This window comes from Nomascus leucogenys, chromosome 9 (genome assembly GCF_006542625.1).
Source record: "Nomascus leucogenys isolate Asia chromosome 9, Asia_NLE_v1, whole genome shotgun sequence".
NCBI lineage: Eukaryota > Metazoa > Chordata > Mammalia > Primates > Hylobatidae > Nomascus > Nomascus leucogenys.
This window is the reverse complement of record NC_044389.1, coordinates 36,011,336-36,031,055: the sequence shown is the minus strand read 5'-3', so window position 1 is coordinate 36,031,055 and position 19,720 is coordinate 36,011,336. Positions and strand designations below refer to the sequence as shown.

General features: G+C 35.4%; 1 protein-coding gene and 1 long non-coding RNA gene across 2 annotated transcripts in view; one reads left to right on the top strand and one right to left on the bottom strand.

Moving 5' to 3' along the window:
• Positions 1-959: 959 nt before the first annotated feature.
• Positions 960-19,720, bottom strand: part of TMPRSS11F (transmembrane serine protease 11F) — a 74,460-nt gene continuing 55,699 nt past the window's right edge. The window contains exons 5-10 of the mRNA XM_003268428.2: positions 18,121-18,284; positions 15,763-15,801; positions 14,412-14,613; positions 12,174-12,433; positions 7,306-7,448; positions 960-1,817 (exon numbers count right to left, since the gene is read on the bottom strand). Coding sequence (XP_003268476.2) covers positions 1,659-1,817; positions 7,306-7,448; positions 12,174-12,433; positions 14,412-14,613; positions 15,763-15,801; positions 18,121-18,284 — 967 coding nt within the window. The 3' untranslated portion in view covers positions 960-1,658. The remainder of the gene's footprint in view (positions 1,818-7,305; positions 7,449-12,173; positions 12,434-14,411; positions 14,614-15,762; positions 15,802-18,120; positions 18,285-19,720) is intronic.
• Positions 1,258-19,023, top strand: LOC105738222. Its single transcript, XR_001113977.2, has 3 exons — positions 1,258-1,308; positions 8,594-11,176; positions 18,901-19,023. It is a non-coding gene; the product is annotated as an uncharacterized LOC105738222 (long non-coding RNA).

Sequence of the window (19,720 nt, the reverse complement as noted above, 5' to 3'; positions counted from 1 at the left end):
ACATTTGAGGTGTATAGATGAATACGGATGCATCTCTGTAGTCAGAACCATGGTGACAGATGATTGTAACATCCTATGACTACTTGTCTATAAGCAGACATAGTGCAAAATATATTAATGAGGCATAAAAGTGACTTTGAAAAAATTATAGTAGTTCACCGAATTTGCCTTACAATGTAATTCAGAGTACTTTGAAATCAATTACATGGCTTTAAAGAAGCAAAGATCAATCTTTTAAAAGTATAGTAAGGTTTATTGAATCTAAAGCACATTATTAATGATAAATAGTAGCTAATCCATGAGAGACTACCGTGTGCAGACACTATTGCAAGTGTTTTACTTGTTTTAATTAATTTAATTCTCAAAACAACTATATGAGGTAGTACCACTTTTATTCCCATTGTAGAGGTGAAAGAGTTAATGAAGAGACATGTTAAGTAACTTGGGCAAGGACACACAGCTCCTATGAGGCAGAGACAATGTTTCAGCTTGAGGAGCCTGGTCCAAAGTCCATTTTCTACCACTATTGCCATAATTAGGATTTGGGCCATATGTAACACTTATTTGAAAAAAATTGAGCTCATTTATCTTAAAGCTTGCCAAGGCATTCATTTCCATATAACAAAGATTTATTCAGTTCATAGTATACGCCAGGCACTGTCCTACATGCTTCACACTAAGCTTTACACAAATCAGCTCTGATATTCTGATAGACATCTGACCTGATACTATGATGGACATCTGACTTGTCAGAGATCTGAAGACTTACAAAAGTACCAGTTGCCATATGCTGATATAAATATTTCTAAGTAAATAATTGGATAACTCATTCCATCAAAAATTAGAGTGCTTGTCCTGTTACTAATTATTTGAAACCAACTCTCCTAGCCTTCATCTGCTTCTTTTTATCCTCTTGTGCTCATGGAAAAACGTTCCCAAGAGTCTTCTTCTTTTTTTTTTCCTTTCTGGGCCAACTGCAACTAACATATAGATGGCAAGATGCTGTTAAAGAATAAATCAGAAAAGCTTCTTAACAATACAGCATGCTTCCTGAAGCTAGTGCTTGAGTGTATAACACTGTTAACAGCAAGTTCAGATACATTTAAAAAGTCAACTGTTGAGGTTAGTGATAGTGCTCTGTATTATGAGATATAAGCCCAGCTCAAGTCATATTGCAAATCCCATGCTTCTCCATTCTTGCACACTGAAGGTCCACTTATCAGTTCTAGAATGTTGAAGCCCTGAGTCTTCAGGGAAGACTGTTCTTTTTCACTAGAAGAATCTCACGTGCTCCAGGTATTATACAAGGTAAGATTTTGGCATTACTGGCAGCTCTTCATATCCTGTGGAAAATGATGTTCCCGTCTTCGATTGAGGGAAACCACTTATTTATCTTACTAGGAAGTATCACAAGCAGTTTCCCTTGTGAGTAAGGAATAGGTGCTATCTGTCATTTGCTGTGTCTTCTTCCCTCATGGTAGAGGGGGTTTGGTCCTATGTACAAAAAGGCCACCTCAGGATATTAGATTTGTCTGGATCTGAAGGGCTTCTTGACATCTAGCAAAAGCACTAATCCAAACTAAATGAATTTAAACAATACAAAATATGCAGGAGTATCAGCTTCAAGTGCCATGTGTATAACTCATGGACAATCCACACTACATACCAGTCTTTGAGGCAATCCAATCTCGATACTTAGTTACTCTGGTGTAGACTCCAGGTTTTTTGGGAAGCGCACATGATTGTCCCCAACTTACTATACCTACAACATACCAGATGTCATGATTATCATAAACCAGAGGTCCACCAGAATCTCCCTGAAATAAAAACATATTTTAAATTGTTAACTCTACTTTAATTCAGTGGGAAGGTATTGTAATCTGACGTTCACAGAGAAAAAAGGAAATTGGTACACAGACCACAGCCAGACTACAGACTATATAATGGGTCTCTCAACTGAATTAAAATTTTTGCTAAAATTTAAAGGGCATTGTTTTTCTTAGGAAGGCTAACATTCATTCACAGGAAATGGTTACATTATTTCTGCATCAGTATCCTTAGGTTGTTTTTTTTTCTAGTTTGACCAGGCCTGTTTAGTATGGTTTAGTAACAATGTATATAAAATGTTAAATGTGAGATTAGCATTTGTAAGCCTAGGTATACAATTTCAAGGATCTCTTCCAAATGCTGTCACCTTGATCGTATTTTATGGACCTATTCTTGGTCTCCTTTTCTTTTACTCACCTATTTCTAATTAGTTTTCTTGCTAAATTTTTATAAGCTCCTTTAAATCTCATTTGGAAAACAAAAATAAGAACAAAGAAGATTAAGTAAATAAACAAATAAACATGTGGTCGTTAAAAGTGTGGTCTCAGCAGCTGAACTGCCGGTTTCAGGTCCAGCTCTATTGATTACTGGCTGTATGACCCTAGGTAAGATACTTAAGCTTTCTGTGCCTCTTCCTCACTTATTTATTTATCTGTTTCTTTAATTAACTATTTATTGAGTTCCTATTCTATGTCTGAGGCAATCTGATGTCTATTAGGGATAAAATGATGACGAAAATGACAGGCCTCTGTGCTCATAGAGTTTGAAGTTTAGGTTAAAAACAACAACAACAATATTAAATAAGCCTAAAAACAGATGCAAAATGACCATTATGATAAGTACTATGGTAACATACAAAAGGGAAATTTGACTGATAAGGAAAAACAGGAAAGTTTCCCCTGATGAGTATAATTGAGCTGGTATCTGAAGGAAGAACTGAGCACAAGGGAAGTGGGGGTCAGGTGTGTTACAGGCAGAGGGAACAGTATTACAAATGCTCTGTGGCATGAAGGAACCTGGCAAATGCAAGGGCCTAGAAAAGGAGGTGGGTGTAGAGAGGAGTGTGATGAATCTGGAAGGTAAGGAAAGACAAGTCCATGTAGAGCCTTGTAGGTCTTGTTTAGAAGTTTTTGTTTGTATCTTAGGACTAAAGGTAAGCCACTGAAGTGTTTCAGAGAGAGATCTGACATGATTAGCATTTTTTTTGGAAATGGTTCTGGCCCTTATTTGCCTAACGCACGAGATGAGCATAAGAGTAAAAATGAGGAAATTAGCAAGACAGCTAGTGTAGTTGTCTGGTCAAGGGAGGAAGGAAAGGAGCGTGAAAGAGAGGCAAAGAAAGGAGAAATGGTGATGCAGAAATATTTAAGAAGGTAAAACAACCTATTAAGACTGAATCATGAAGAAGTGGAAAACCTGAAGAAATGGAAAACCTGAACAGATCAAAAATAAGTAAGAATATTGAATCAGTAATTAAAAAGTCTCCCACCAAAGTCAAGTCTAGGACCAGATGGCTTCACAGTTCAATTCCACCAAGCATCTAAAGAAGAGCTAATATCAATCCTTCTTAAACTCTTCCAGAAAATTTAAGAGGAAATACTCCCGAACTCATTTGACAAGGTAAGGATTACCTTGATGCTAAAGCCAGATAAGGACACTACAAGAAAAGAAAATTATGGGTCAATATTCCTGATAAACATAGGATGTAAAAATACTTAACAAAATACTCACGAACCAAATTCAAATAGATTAAAAGAATCATTCATCAATATCAAGTGGGATTTATCCCTCAGAGGCAAGAATGATTCAATATATTCAAATCAATAAGTATGATTCATTACATTAGCAAAATGAAGGCTAAAAACCATGATCCATTCAACAGATGCAGGAAAAGCTTTTGAAAAAATTCAACACGCTTTTGTAAGAAAAACTTTCAACATAATAGGTGTATGTCAAACACAATAAAAGCCATATATTGGCTTTTGTTATTAAAGCCATAGTGAAAAATCTAAAGTGTTTCCTGTAAGACCAGGGACATCAAAAGGATGTCTACTCTGATTTCTTTTCAACGCAGTTCTGGAAGTTGTCGCTAGAGAAATTAGGCAAGAGAAAGAAATAGAAGACATTCTAATAGGAAAGGAAGAGATGAAATTGTCTTTGTGTGTTGACAACATGATCTTATAGATAGAAAACCCTAAAACCAACAAAAAGCTGTTAGAAGAGATAAACAAATTCAGTAAGTTTGCAGAATACAAAATCAATATACAAAACTCAATAGTGTTTCCATACACTAATAGTGAGCTATCTGAAAAGGAAATTAAGAGAACAATCCATTTACAACAGCAACAAAAAATAAAACACTTGGGAGTAAATTTAACTGAAGAGGTGAACGCTTTGTATACTGAAAAGTATAAAATGTAGAAGAAAGAAGCTGAAGAAAACACACAAAAATGAAAATATATTCCATGTTTATGGATTGGAAGAATTATCATTGTTAAAATGTTCATTAAAATGTTAAAATTGTCATTGTTAAAATGGAATCCCTACCAAAATTCCAATGCCATTTTTCACAAAGAGAGAAAACAATCCTTAAATCCATATAGAAGCAAAAAAACCTTGAATAGTCAAAATAATTTTGAGCAAAAAGAACAGAGCTAGAGGCCTTACACAACCTGGTTTCAAAATGTCTTATAAAGCAATTGTAATCAACACAGCATGGTACTGGCATAATAACAGACTCATCAACTAATGGAATAGAAAGCCAGAAAAAAACACATATATTTATGGTCTATTGATTTCTTGACAAAGATGCCAAGAATACACACTGAGGAAAAGATAGTCTATTCAGTAAATGGTGCTGGTAAAATTGGTCATCTACATCAGAAGAATAAAATTAGGTTGGGCGTGGTGGCTCATGCCTGTAATCCCAGCACTTTGGGAGGCTGAGGCAGGTGGATCACTTAAGGTCAGGAGTTCGAGACCAACCTGGCCAACATGGAGAAACCTCGTCTTTACTGAAAATATAAAAATTAGCCAAGCGTGGTGGCACATGCCTGTAGTCCCAGCTACTCAGGAAGCTGAGACAGGAGAATAGCTTGAACCTGGAAGGCAGAGGTTGCAGTGATTTGAGATCGTACCACTGTACTCCAGCCTGGGTGACAAAGTGAGACTCTGTCTCAAAAAAAAACAAAGAAAAAGGAGAAGAATGAAATTAGACCCTTACCCTTACACCATGCACAAAAAGAAACTCAAAATGGATTAAAAACCTAAACTTAAGACCTGAAACTATAAAACTACTAGAACAAAACAGAGGAAAAGCTCCATGACATTGGTTTGGGCAAGGATTTTTGAATATTACCTCAAAAACTCGGGCAACAAAAGCAAAAACAGGCAAATGAGATTGTATCAAACTGAAAAGCTTTTGCATGGCAAACAAACAAAACAAAACAACAATTAATAAAGTGAAGAGACAACTCACAGAATGGGAAAACATGTTTGCAAACCATATATATATGGGCTTATATCCAAAATATATAAAGAAGTTTACACAATAGCAAAAAACAAAACAAAACCTGATTTTAAAAAATTGGCAAAGGACTCAGATACCTCTCAAAAGAAGACATACAAATGACCATCACGTTCATGAAAAAAATGCTCAGCATTACAAATCATTAGGGAAATGAATTTAAACCACAATGAGATATCTCTTTACTCCTATTATAATGTTTTTTATAAAAAAGATGAAAGTCAAGTATTGAGGATGAAGAGAAAAGGGAACCCCTATATACTCTTGGTGGGAATGTAAATTAGTACAGATATTATTGAAAACACTATGGAGGCTCTTTATAAAACTAAAAATAGAACTACCATATGATCTAGCAACCCCACTTCTGGGAATATATCCAAAAAATTAAAATCAATATGTCAAAGGAATATCTGTACTCCCATGTTCACTGCAGCATTACTCAGAATAGCCAAGATATGGAATCAACCTAAGTGTTCATCAATGTGTGAAGAGATAAGAAAATATGGTATATCTACAAAATAAATATTATGCAGCCATAAAAAGAATAAATTCTGTCCATTTGGGACAACATACATGGATCTAGAGGACATTATGCTAAGTGAAATAAGCCAGAAAGACATACACTACATCATTTCACCTATATGTGCAATCTAAAAAAGTTGGATTCATGGAAGTAGAGAGTAGACTGATGATTATCAGAGTCTGGGTGGGCCTAGGGGGGTGGAGAGTGAGGGAAGGGGGAGTTGCTAGTCAGAGGGTGCAAAGTTTCAGTGAGGAGGAATAAGTTTTGAGATCTACTGCAAAGCAGGGTGACTATAACCAATAATACTGTATTATAGATTTCAAAATAACTAAGAGAGTAAATTTTAGATGTCTATCACAAAAAAAATGTTAAGTGAGGTGACAGATATGTTAATTAGCTCTACTTAACCATTCCACATTGTATACATGTATCAAATGTCACATCATACTCCATAGATGTAATACAATTATGATTTATCAGTAAAAAATAATGGACAGTGAAATCTGAGCTGGAAAAGTAGAAGATGGAAGAAAGGAAATGATTAATGTGAGAAAACAGAGTAATCAATGGACAATAGGTGTCCATGAAGTTGAAAAAAGACTGTTTTTCATTCAATCAGTCATCACATATTTTCACTAGTCTATTTCAGGTGCAGTAAATAAAATAGATTAAAATATGTCTTCCTCCAAGAAGCTTACATTTTAGTTAGTGGAGAAATAGGCAATAAGCTAGATAAATACTGGATGGTGACAAAGGCTAAGGAGAAAAATAGAACAGAGAACAGACACAAGGAATGTACATGTAGGTTGTGCGTGCTGGGAGTGAGAGTGGGTAGACTAGGGTATAACATAGTGAGTGTATATAGGGAAGCAGTAGTTAAAAAGCAGGGGGGAAACACTGGGGGATAGTAGTCAAAAAGGAAGATGCAAATGAGCATTTTTGGAGATGGAGCAGCTTTGGTAACGAGGCCCATAGTGTGACTCTAAGAGGACGGTCTGAGGTCGCTGAATAGTATAGAAGATCACTGGAGAAGAGGAGGTCCAGGAACTAGAAGTCCAGCGTTTAAACAGGTCAGTGTTGCTAATGCAGAGCTTGGAATGGAAAGAAAACCTGTTTCAGCTGTCGCTGTCATTAAAAAATGTGAGGGGCGACGGGAAATGACTGGGAGGCTGGGGGATGAATATGGATAACTATAATATTGCTTTTATCTCATTACATTAAATGAAATAATGTATAAAAAGTGCTAATTTTTGGCTTAGAGTATATTAAACACTCAGCACAATTATTGTTATTGTTACGATTATTAAATAAACTCAGTTCTCAGTGTAAGAGATGCCATTTTTTTTCTCCTAGGTAAAATATATGCCAAACTCAGAAATACCTAATGGAAAGTTTCCTCATAAACTTTTGGCCTTGACTTTAAACTTACCTTACATGCATCTATTTTTCCTTCCATGAATCCAGCACATAGCATTCCTGGAGTTATCAGGCCACCATACACATCCTTTCTGTTACACACATCAGTGCTTATGGTTTCCACTCTGGCTTGCCGAAGTGCATTTTGTATAGGTCCTATTGCACAAATGGACAAACAAACAAATAAACAGTATTCCTCAAATACGACTGCATCTAAGACATAAAAGACACATAAATTGTAGCAAAAGCCAAAGATTATTAACATTAGCTATCATCTTATTTTCTGTGTCATAAATGTCTGCATGCAAGGAACCATAAACATACATGTCGTAGTATTATATCACCTTTGTAGATCTTTCAAGGATATTAGGAGCCTTAAAACTACATGCAAAATATTACATATGCATGCATTTTTTCATGAGGAGAGGGTCCATAGTCCTCATTAGATTCTCATAGAGGTCCATAACACTGATCTTGTCCAACTGCCACATTTTCCATATAAGGAAACCATGGCCCCTGGAAGTTTATTGACATTCCTAAAGCTATTCAAGTAGAAACCAGGAGCCAGCTGCACAGATCTCTTCACCCTACTCTACTCTGTCATGTACTATTTAGGGGTGTCTCACAGCATGGGAAACAAAATGAATGCCCAATATGTGCTAGTGATCTGATAACAACACAGAACAGGGCTGGGTGTTAGGAGGAGAGGATACTGCACAGTTGAATACAGAAAAGAAGTAGTTTAGGGCTCTGGGTTGAAGCTGTTGGTGAGTAGCCCTGAGCTCGCTGTAAGAGACTTTTAAGAACTTCTCACAAAGCCAAGTTGGATATGCATGGAGCATTTGGAAAACTTTTCATATAATAAAATTCTGTCAAAAAAAAAAAAAAAGCTAGATTACGATAGATTAGCAGTCGTTGGCCGGGCGCGGTGGCTCACGCCTGTAATCCTACCACTTTGGGAGGCCGAGGCAGGCGGATCACAAGGTCAGGAGATCGAGACCATCCTGACTAACACGGTGAAACCCTGTCTCTACTAAAAATACAAAAAAAAAAAAAATTAGCCAGGCATGGTGGCGGGTGCCTGTAATCCCAGCTACTCAGGAGGCTGAGGCAGGAGAACGGCGTGAACCTGGGAGGCAGAGCTTGCAATGAGCCAAGATGGTGCCACTGCACTCCAGCCTGGGTGACAGAGTGAGACTCCATCTCAAAAAAAAAAAAAAAAAAAAAAAAGATATATTAGCACTAGTTTTTTTTTCAGGATATCCTTGATAGAAATATAAGTATCTCTTTTTTTTTTTCAGGTTCTAATTCTTACTTGTTTATTTTAAAAATCCTGGAGAAAGCTCATTGATGTAACAATAAAAGATGAATTTTTCGCTTTAATGCAGCCCTGTAACACACATTCTCAAACCTCATGTCATGCAATATAGCTTTTGTATTTTTTCTTACAATTCATGTGTATGAATGCATACAGCTGCCTTTTTTAAATGAAAAAATACAGAATTTCATGGTCTTTTTGGATTTCTTTTAAGGCCTTTCAGTATAGCCAAGCTGAAGTAATATCTATGCATTGTTTTGTTATTACGGTAATAACAAGTTCTAGTTTATAATAATATATAGTACTTAGTTGGGACTAGGAGCAATGATATACTGCTTTTTAGTAACTGGTAAATAGTATGTTTTTGTCTATTTTAACTAGAAATGAGAAGGAGAAAAAAGAAGCTATTTTGAATATATATAAAACATACTCTAATAAAGTATATGCATAAAATGATATATTAGGTAAGAAGCAAAATTATAAAGAAAACAGCTTATAATATTCCTGATTAATTAGAGTTCCTAAATATAAAAACAAATGAAAGTGACTTGCCATTAAAAAATTAGCACATTATACAACTTTTACATGCTTCGGAGGAAATAAAGATCTTGCCACACTGTTCTGAGGAATCGTTGCATTTATAAAAATTGAAGGCTTAATTTTGCAAATACAACTTTCAAGCTGTGTGAGCAAATTGAACTTACATGAAAGGTACAAGATAACATCACGTTGAAGAACTTTATCTGTAAATTTCATAAAATCTAGTCACAAGTTACTGGAAACTTCATAAGGAATCTCAGAACTGTTTTTAACATGATGTTCCGATTCAAACTGAGAACTGCATAGTCTTTATATCACAAATATAAATTGAAGTAAGAGTGAAGATTTAAAGAGAGAACAGTTTCTTATTTTGGATGCTACCTGCTTTACGCAGTGTTGGTTACTAAATACTCAGAGCAGAAAATTAAAATTGAATTGTTTTTCATTTTCTACAGTTTATCTGCTGTTTTCAGTTTGTAAAAAAAAAATGTATTTTCACATTACTGCAATTTTTGAAGAGTCAATCACTGAAAGAAATTTTAAAGTAAAGTCCTGCTCTACTAGCTTCCTACATTGGAATGCAAGAATACAGGAAATGCTTTCAACAGAAAGTTACGTAGTTCTACAGTGCAACCTGTCTAAAGACTTGCAAGGGACCAGTACTGTGACTTTGTCTCTTTGGATCAGGCAAAAGCAGAGGCAAATGAAAAATGAACTTTTAAAAAAAAACATATTAAAAACATTCCTGTATGAAAATGAATACTTGTTTGCACTTAGATTTAGTGCTATAGAGAGGAACTGAGGCACAATGAAACTAAGTGCACAAAGGGAACGTGTCTGAAATAAAACAATTTTCAATGTGACTGAAACCCTTCGCCATTAGATGCGACAGGGTTGGAGGACTACTTTTTCATATCAAAGAACATTACAAACACCAGGGACTGGCCAAACTATGTTTTCTAAATAGTATGTAGAGTGATATTAAAATTATATTGCAACTAAAATTCTGGTTTTTAAAATCACTTATAATTTTGATTTTTCATAAAATGACTGGCTCTTTTGCTGAATTAAAATTAACTTCAAAAACATCTCATTAAACTTCTGGAGGACTGTTAGTTTACCAATGATAATGTACGTTTCTCAGTTTCCCAAACAAGATCTACCAGACACACATATTTTCCTCATTTATGTCAGTATTACATGTTCTTTCCATAGAACTTAAAGCATTTTGGTAAAAGGTTGAATATGATTCTTCAAAGAACAGCTCTTGTAATGGTGACTTGGTAGAAACAGTAATGTTGTAATTAGAAATATGCTGCCTTGGATGGTAACTGTTTGCTTATTCTATTCATCATAACTCTAGCAACACCTGCCATCTACCTACTTGCCGTCCTTTTGACTCTTTCACTTCAGTCCAGTGATTGAGTTCTTCTCCAGAGCCGTTGAGACCTACATAAATCCAGCCCATCGTCTCTTTTCTTCTCATGCTGCTTTTGTTATACACAGACAGTATGAGTGTCACATCAGAAAGATGAAACAGGGCCACTTGAAAAACAAAAGTTTCCGTGTACACTGGCTTTGGCTGCCCTCTGCGGATGGATATCTTGCATTTGGACATCTCTTGATACATGGATTTCAGTAGAGTTAACATATGTATTGGGTGGTCTGTTTGCTGCCACGTTTTTTAAGTGGCTGCCTTTTATCACTTCTGCTGATAGCCTTCCGTTTGTGGCATTATAAAGCAGGCTAATGAGAATTTCTGGAACTGAGCCGTCTTCAAGAGACTGACATGCGGATGCACTTTCACTACACGACATTTCTGACACGCTCATTTGGGAGTCACAGCCAAATTTTATCTTGTGAATTGTTCCTTGTACTGTATTCTGAACCAAGATCTGGAAGCCCTCCAACATTTTCAAAACAGAACTGCTTATTAATATAGAGAAAAAGAAGGAGCATCAAGATAATAAACACCTCAACAGCTGACAAAAATCCAACTGCCTCTGGAGATACTTTTCTAAAACAGGTAAGTTCATGTACTCCACAGGTTCTCTCTCCCTGACTTTTTTTTTCCACTGCTCCAGTTGAGCAGTTGAGATTTCTTTCTTTCTTTCTTTTTTCTTTCTTTCTTTTTCTTTCTTTGTTCTTTCTTTCTTTTTCTTTCTTTCTTCTTTCTTTCTTTTGTACTGCACAGGTTCTCTCTCCCTGACTTTTTTTTTTTCCACTGCTCCAGTTGAGTAGTTGAGATTTCTTTCTTTCTTTCTTTTCTTTCTTTCCTCTTTCTTTCTTTCTCTTTCTTTCTTTCTTTCTTTTTCTTTCTTTCTTCTTTCTTTCTTTTTTTTCTTTCTTTCTTCTTTCTTTCTTTTGTACTGCACAGGTTCTCTCTCCCTGACTTTTTTTTTTTCCACTGCTCCAGTTGAGCAGTTGAGATTTCTTTCTTCTTTCTTTCTTTCTTTCTTTCTTTCTTTCTTTCTTTCTTTCTTTCTATTTCTTTCTTTCTTTCTTTCTTTTTTATTTTTATTTTTAGTAGAGACAGAGTTTCACCATATTGGCCAGGATGGTCTTGATCTCCTGCCCTCGTGATCCGCCCGACTCGGCCTCCCAAAGTGTTGGGATTACAGGCTTGAGCCATCACTGCTGGCCTAATCTTTCTCTTTAGAGTGAACTAGTACCTAGAAATCTTAAGTTCTGGTGTTTAATTTATACAATTACTAGACTTGATGTCTTTTAACACCCCTAGCAGGTTGGACACAGGAAAAAGATACAGATTTTATTGACTAATCAAAAAAAATGCTCAAAATATTTACAACCCATTTTAATATTTATGATCATCATAAATTGTAAACTCAAAAGACAGGGCCTGATTTTTACTTTTTAACCCACAGCCCCTGTTCTGCCCAAGGCCACACATATTGGAAAGACCATTACTTTCATTAAAAGCTTAAGAGGGATTCCTTAAGATAGCTAGCTCGTTCGATCTCAAGACATTCTTGTGCTAAGAAAATTAGGTTGAAACTGCTCACCATCATCTACAATGGATCCAAATCCTGTGACGAACACACTTGTTTTAGGTGGCAACTTTATAGACGAATCTGGGAGGCAAACTCTCTGGACTATATTTGAAAACTCAACTCCGATAGAGAGCTGAACCAAAGCAATGTCATTTTCATTTGTTTCTCTATGGTAATTCTCATGAAGAATAACTTTCCTCACATTTCGTTTCACTGCGGGTGGTGTTATAGTTGCACCAAAAGTAGCAATCCATTGAGTTGGGTCTTTATTTCTGCAAAAAATTTAAAAGTAATATTGTGATGCTTGACTTAATTCTGTAAAAGAGACTGGGACTGTATTTCTTCCCAACTATCAGTATTATGCTCCTGAAACATTCTTTTGGTGAGAAAGTTTGTAGTTGATAAAATAATAGGAAAAAATAGTTTTTAAAATTATTACAATTATGTACAAATAATTAATAACTATGATTAATTTCCAATTTTTAAAGTTCTTGCTTGCTAGGAACTCTCCAGGTCCTTTTTTCCTTAATTTCAACAAACTGTGTAGAAATTAATTTTGATTTGTTTTGGATAATATACGTACCAAGAGGCATTTTCTCTCCATGTCATGTCTTCCACTGATTCTTATTTTATGACTCACTTTTTCGTTCTTATTTTACTGGGTTTTACTGTGGTCTTTGAAGTGAAGTGTAATTTGTCTGCTTTGCAAACTTTCATGTATACACATGGTTTTTCTCCGCCCTATGCTCATATCCCTCCCTGATATACAAGGGCTAATTAATCCCAACTCAACGTCAGCTCCTACCGCCCATGGATCTGGCCTGGTCAGTCCCTCTTACTAGACTTTCAGTTCTCCTTTCACATAGATGCTTTTCTCTCTCACAAGGTTTATATCACCAGCAAATTCTGGCTAGTCCTATTATCTCTTTACTTCCTTTATCAAGTACTTCTTTTATCAAGATCACCAGTAATCTCTACTTCATCAAGCTCAATGGCCAATTCCCATATAGGTCTGTGAGTACCCAGAACCTGCACTGGACCTACTGAAACAAGAATTTCAATCGCCAGAGCTTGTATTCTTCACTAAATATTAAGTTGGAATTCTGGATTTGTTTATTTTTAATTTACATAAAGAGAGATAAGTTATAAACTAAAATGGAAGACATTCTCACAAAAACGGAAGTGCAAAGATTGGAGGATTGTGTGAATATGAAAAAATTAGAAAACCTTCACAAGTGAGTGGGACTCAAATTTACCCATAAGGCATAATGCCAGTTATTTCGGGAGTTGTAAATACACATATATAAGTCAGTCCCTTTTCTCTTCTCTTCTGTGAAGAAGCAACACATAATCACCTTAGTATCTTGGAACCATCTGGGATGTCACCCTTAGAAGGATGATAAAGCACCTCCGAGAATCACCAGGGATAGGCTCCTTTAATAAGGTGCAGGGTGCAGAAGCAGTGCCACTGGCCAGGCAAAGGGTCTTTATTTAGAGTATTGTCTTTGAGAGTTTAAAAGGAAAAGCTTTCTGTACCATGATGGTAAAACCTCAGAGAAGAAAGATTGTGTGTTCCTGACCTCTTGGGGCAGTAGGGTGCCTATGTATGTCTGTGTACATGAAGTGACACAGCTGAGTTTTAAGAGGTACAACCATGAAAGCCCAGAGAGATTTTGCTGGGCTGTACATAACCAGTCTTGAATACCGTGAGGGGAGTAAGACAAGGTAGCAGGTCTCTCCCACCTTCCACACACTTTTCTGGACCATACAGGCCTGCAGGGTTCCTAGAGAATGCAATGAGAAGAGAGAAGTTCAAGAGGGATACCTATGATTCTTTTCTTGTTTGTAAAGTGATGGCAATGCTGACAGTGGGAAGTTAGAGGGATTAATTGGAAAAAAAACAAAACAAAAGTAGCTGACTTTCTTCTTGAGTATGTAAAAGAGATTAAACTTGTTACATGTGTAATAGTCTTTACACTAAAATAATCTACATATCATTTTATATAATATATAATAGGAAAGACAGCACTAGGTTCATGATGATAGAGGAAAATATATAAGAACTATAAATGACAAAAACCAACCATCAAAGACAGGGCATAGGGGAAGCATTATCCATTTAGGGGACAGCTGGGTCTACCCTGAATGGAGCAAAGGATAAACTGGCAAGACTGGACTCTTCTGACGCACTAAATCAGTGGCAGATGAGGACTGTGAAAAGAAGGCTCACAGCAGCCTTGGTTAACTTACTTCCAAAAGCAGTGAGCTGCTGTGAGCAGCCATGTGTTACTGATGAGGCTGGCTCCACACTGATGGCCTGACCCTATGAGCTGGAGGCTGGCCTGCCATGGCCATTCCCCTTCCATAGCTGTTTCCCTTCCTTGGACAATTCTTTGAGTAGAAGAGGATGCTGGTAATGGCATGTTTGAAGACGTCATCCTTATTCCACAGCCTGCCACAGAAATACATGATCATTCGTATTCATAAAAAGGAGGAAAAAAGTATATTCTGATTTGCTTTGGTTATAGACAATCCTTTGTCCCTGCTACCTTGTGAACCATTCATAGCACTCAGCCTTTGAGCTTATTTGATACAGGTCTTGCTGATCCTACTGAGGTTCAGAAGAAATGTTTACTAACATTTCAAGGCATTCAGTCCAGGAATTAACTTCTGTCTCTCCTTATAAAGCATATATAGATAATTCATTGAGCACCAAAAATGTATAGATCCTCTGCTATGTGTTTTAGATGTATTTATAGAAACATACCTTTTAGATGAGAAAATTAAGACTTGAAGAGGGAACATTGCTGGCAGCCACCCAGCTGGTAGGTGACAGAGTGGGATACAAAATTAGGAGGATCCACACCAAAAGTAGCAGCAGTATCCTTATTACTGAGAGAGAGCCCAATACTAAATGTAGGTCATGATTTTCCCTTAACTAATGACTAAAGAGAATCAATTTATTGTGTTTGCAAAGCCCTGTATTTTAACAGATTTAAACAATATTGACTTTTTTGGTCTTTTAAAACTTGAAAGGCTAGTTTAAAAAAAAATTCTTCTTCCCTGATTTCAAACCCTCAATTGACTAGATTTCAAGTCAATCTTAAAGGAGAACTTAAAGTGTTACAACATTTTTAATGGGCGTGTTTGTCCACAATAGACCTTAACTATGTACCAATGCTGGAATGTGGGGTGCAGGGCAGGAAGAGGAAGAGAATGTACATAACAGATATTTCAATAAAAATGCAAGCAAATTAAAAAAAAATTAAAGCCTAAATGTTACCAGTTTAAAACACCCTCTTGAATTGGTAGATAATATTAAAACAATTATTTATAATGAATATTAATATAATATCTAGAATATTATGTAAGGTGTTTTTAACCACATCTCGTAGGTCATATAAACTTAAAACTGTATTTGGTATAAATTTATAAATTTAAATACTTAAATACTAAAAATAATAAGACTAAGTGCTTGGTTTACAAAAATATAAAATAAGTCTTAAAAAGCTTGGTAAACTTTACTGCTAACTTTTCTATAACTTTTTTTCATGATCTTTTACTGTGAAATAAACAGTTAATTGTGGGTTTTGGAACTTACGACTGTTGAGAAGATTCCTCATCTTTTTGCTGTCAATAGCTGGAATAAGCAAAACATGAATTAGTTGGCAGAAGAATATATTCCCATTTTCATGTTACGTTGTTCAACTGGTCATTAATAGAAATGCAAATTATCGAAAGCATACATATTTCAAGAGAACATGAGATTTTTCATAATCAAGTAATATATAAATAACCTTTTACTCTGATTTTATTTTTGGTTCAAATTGTGTAATTTACTTTAAAATTAAATCAGAGAGCATTTTATTTCCTGATTTTGCTCAGGAAAAAGAAACAGAAATTAGGAAATTAGGAAATAATAAATAAAGATAAATGTCCCTGACTTTCTTTGGGGGCTCCAGTATAATCTGAGGCAGCAACCTCCAATTCCCATCACAATTGGTGTTTACCAACCTATGTGGTTTAGGCGTATTCCTAATGGCCAGTCTGAAATGGTAGCTCTGTGGAGCTAAATGCATCACAGACCACTGAGGGCCCAATTTCAAGGCCCTGATCTAACAGACTAGTAATTTAGTCAATGCAGGTTGATAACCTTGTCTCCCTGAGGATTCTCTCTTGTGAATGGCTTGGATAGTTGTGGCTCAGGCAGCAGGCACTAGAGGCATGAAGTTCTTTCACACACAACCAGTCCAGAGACTCCAGCCATACACAAACTTTCACTTCATTTTATGTTTCCCTTCTGTGACATCTTTTTTCCCTTCAAATTTATTCATTCATTTTCATTATAACTCAGCTACATTAGATGTTTGTTGGGTTAGTGATTGGTTTTCTGTTTGTTTGTCAGTGAGAACATGGAGAATTATGGTGATTTTATCAGGAACATTGACTTCTCCCCAAAAAGGGATGCGAGCCCCAATTCCTACTAGAGGTTTCATGGATATGTCTCTTTATTTAACAAATACATGTATGTGGCAGAAGAAAACATACACAGTTAAATCTTCAATATTGAGCATGGTCAGAGAATTTATTTTGGTATTAAAACAACTTGTATCATAAAAAATCATTGTATGTAACCAATGATGCCAAAATTTTTTTTATAGATTGTACAAAAAGAAACTCTACAGCTGTAACAACTCAGTAAACATAATATAATGTCACTTTTGTAATGGTTATTTTACTTTAGGATATATGATTGTGGCTTAGGCACAGTTATATCATCAGGAATTGAGATTTCCATTTATAGAATGCTGGAAAATACTTTGTTTTACTTTGGAATATAATTGACCAACAATCAAGGTGGATACCATGATCTCCCTTATTTCTAATTACTTCTTGAGAATGTAACAATATTTGTGGGGATTTATCTCAAAATATATTTAAAGAACTTTCCTGATTTCTAACAATAAAAGAATTAACTTTAGATAACTTGTTTCCTAAATAAATGCATGACTTATTGGGAAGGGAGAAGTCTTTTGGGTCCAAAATATAAGCCCCTCTCCCATCTTTTTTTGTATTAAATTAGAAGTAACTAAACTTGGAAATACATAACAAGAAGCAATGAATGGAGCTGGAACATCTATCACATGTGACATATATGCTAGTGTTTGAGGGAGGGGAAAGAAAATAAAAAGATACAGTTCTTGCCCTTGACCTTTAAAATTTTATTTGAAACACATTATTTTACTACCTTCAATTACATATTGGCATAGAAATCGGCTCGGGTTCCAACTAGCTGTAAGGTAGTTTGAATTTTAGTTTCCTAAACTTTTTGAACTCCCTTTTCTTCCACTTTGGGAGGAAAACAAAACAAGAACTTTCCTATTTCAATTCATGAGGAATAAATAATGAAGTGATGAAAAATAGTTTTAAGTTGGAAACAAGCTAGAGAACCTCTTTACAGTTCATGTCACTGGCTCTTCCTACAGGGGTAAACCTTCATGAAGACGTCTTTCTTTGATACTATAAAAAAAAAAAACCCAGAACTGATCTGTAAAGACCTCTGTGAGTCACAATACCTGTGTCTAATTCTAGCCCCAAGGTTTGCTAATCCCATGTCTCACATCTTCCTTGAGTCTCAGCTTCTTTACCTGTAAAATGGCGAAAGTAATACTTACCCTTTGGAACTTTTGTAAGGACCCAATAATATATGATATGGAAAAAAGTTTAGAAATCTTATTAAAAGCCCTAGTAAAATATGAAAAAAAAAAGTTGTAATAGTAAATTTTGCCTCATAGTGGAATTTTATTTTAGTTGTATTCCATGCTGAGATTTTATATATATATATATATATATATAGCTTACAATAAATAAATAAATATATATATATTGCTTACAAAAATTAAAGAGGGTTATAAGAGGAGGGAACTGAAAAAGTGGCAAATAAAAATAAAAGACTTACGTGTGAGTCTAAATGATGGTTTGTTTATGGTCAAAGACAATTGTTTGGTCTTCAAACTTTGATATAAAGCCTTTTCAATTTTTTTCTTGATTTGTTCAGCACTATCAGTAGATGGGTATCGAAATATGAGCACTATAAGAATGTCCACACCTTGTTCATCTGGACTGAAGAACAAAAAAGCAGATAAAAAATGCCATTTATCTAATCATTAATGACTGTAACCTATTAGGACTCACATTAAACTTAAAAAACATAATGCATGATACACGTGCATACCAGATTTTTAAATTGTCTCTAGATACAGAGATTAAAAATGAGTGTATAATAACCAGGAAGTGGTGGAAGCACTGCAGAAGAAATAAAGACGGCATGCTGGAAATACTGGATAAAATACATACCTGAAAACAGCTGTTCACTGCCCTTACTTAACTCACAGTTTAGAGGGGTTTGCGGGAGATGTTCGTGAACTCATGCTTCGTACATACTTAAAAGGTTTGCTTTTTAAGGCATTTTGAGCAAAAGCTGTAACTAATGTCATTATTCTTTAGAAGTGGTGAGAGAGGGAGGATCCTTCTGTTTACCAAACCTAGTTTCCTTTGTCTCCTGAGCACAGAGATAGATTCCATTTCCTGGGCTTTCCTGAGGTTTACTGAAACTTTCTAATGAATCTGGCCGATGAGATATGAAAAGAAATAATGTCCCCCACTTCCAGGTCTGGCTTCTAATAAAACCTCTCATAGCATTTTCCTTGCTCTCACTCTTCTCTTGTCTGCCAACCAGATGCAGAAGGTCCAGTGGGCAATTTCATTTCATAGTCTTGATTGGCACCCACACTCTTGCCCCAACTTCTGACTCTTTGGACTGTACCATAAAAAGGAAATAAACCTTTACTATATTAAAGCACTGACATTTTGGGGTCTGGTTGTCTGTTAATAGATAAATGATTAAAGAAAGCAGTTATAAAAGAGAATCATTTGATAAACAGTTCAAATATATAAATTTATATTGTGATGTGCAGGGTTAGAAAGCCTCAAGAAATCTTCTGAGAATGAATTTAATTGGATAGATAAAAGAACAAAGGAAGAAAAGGAGAAAGGGAAAGAAGGAGAGAGGGAGGAGAGAAAAGTGGAAAGGAGAAAGAAAAAAAGTCAAGAAGGTATGAAAGAAAGAAGTGCAAGAGAAAAAGGAAAGACATGGATTCCTTAATCATTTAACCATATTTATATTTACTTTATCACCAAGAAGTGAAGCAAACAAACAAATATTACAAATATATATATATAAAAAGAGAGAGAGATATATATCACTATGGAATCTCAGCTTTTTAGACAACATGTAAAAACATATTCAGGGTGGATTCTATAATTTTAGTCTCTGTTAATAACTTAATGATTAATTTTTGTATATTATTTTTCACCAAAGCATCAAAATGAAAAACCATTTTAAACTAACAATAAACATGCACTGTCATGAAAGAAAAACTTTACTGCAAAGAAAGTCATTGTCTGATGGTGGAGTAGGCTTAAAATGAGGAAAATGGAAAAGACATTAAGTTCTACTTAGCCCCTAGCTTAAGAGACCGGGGAAAGAGGGAATGTTA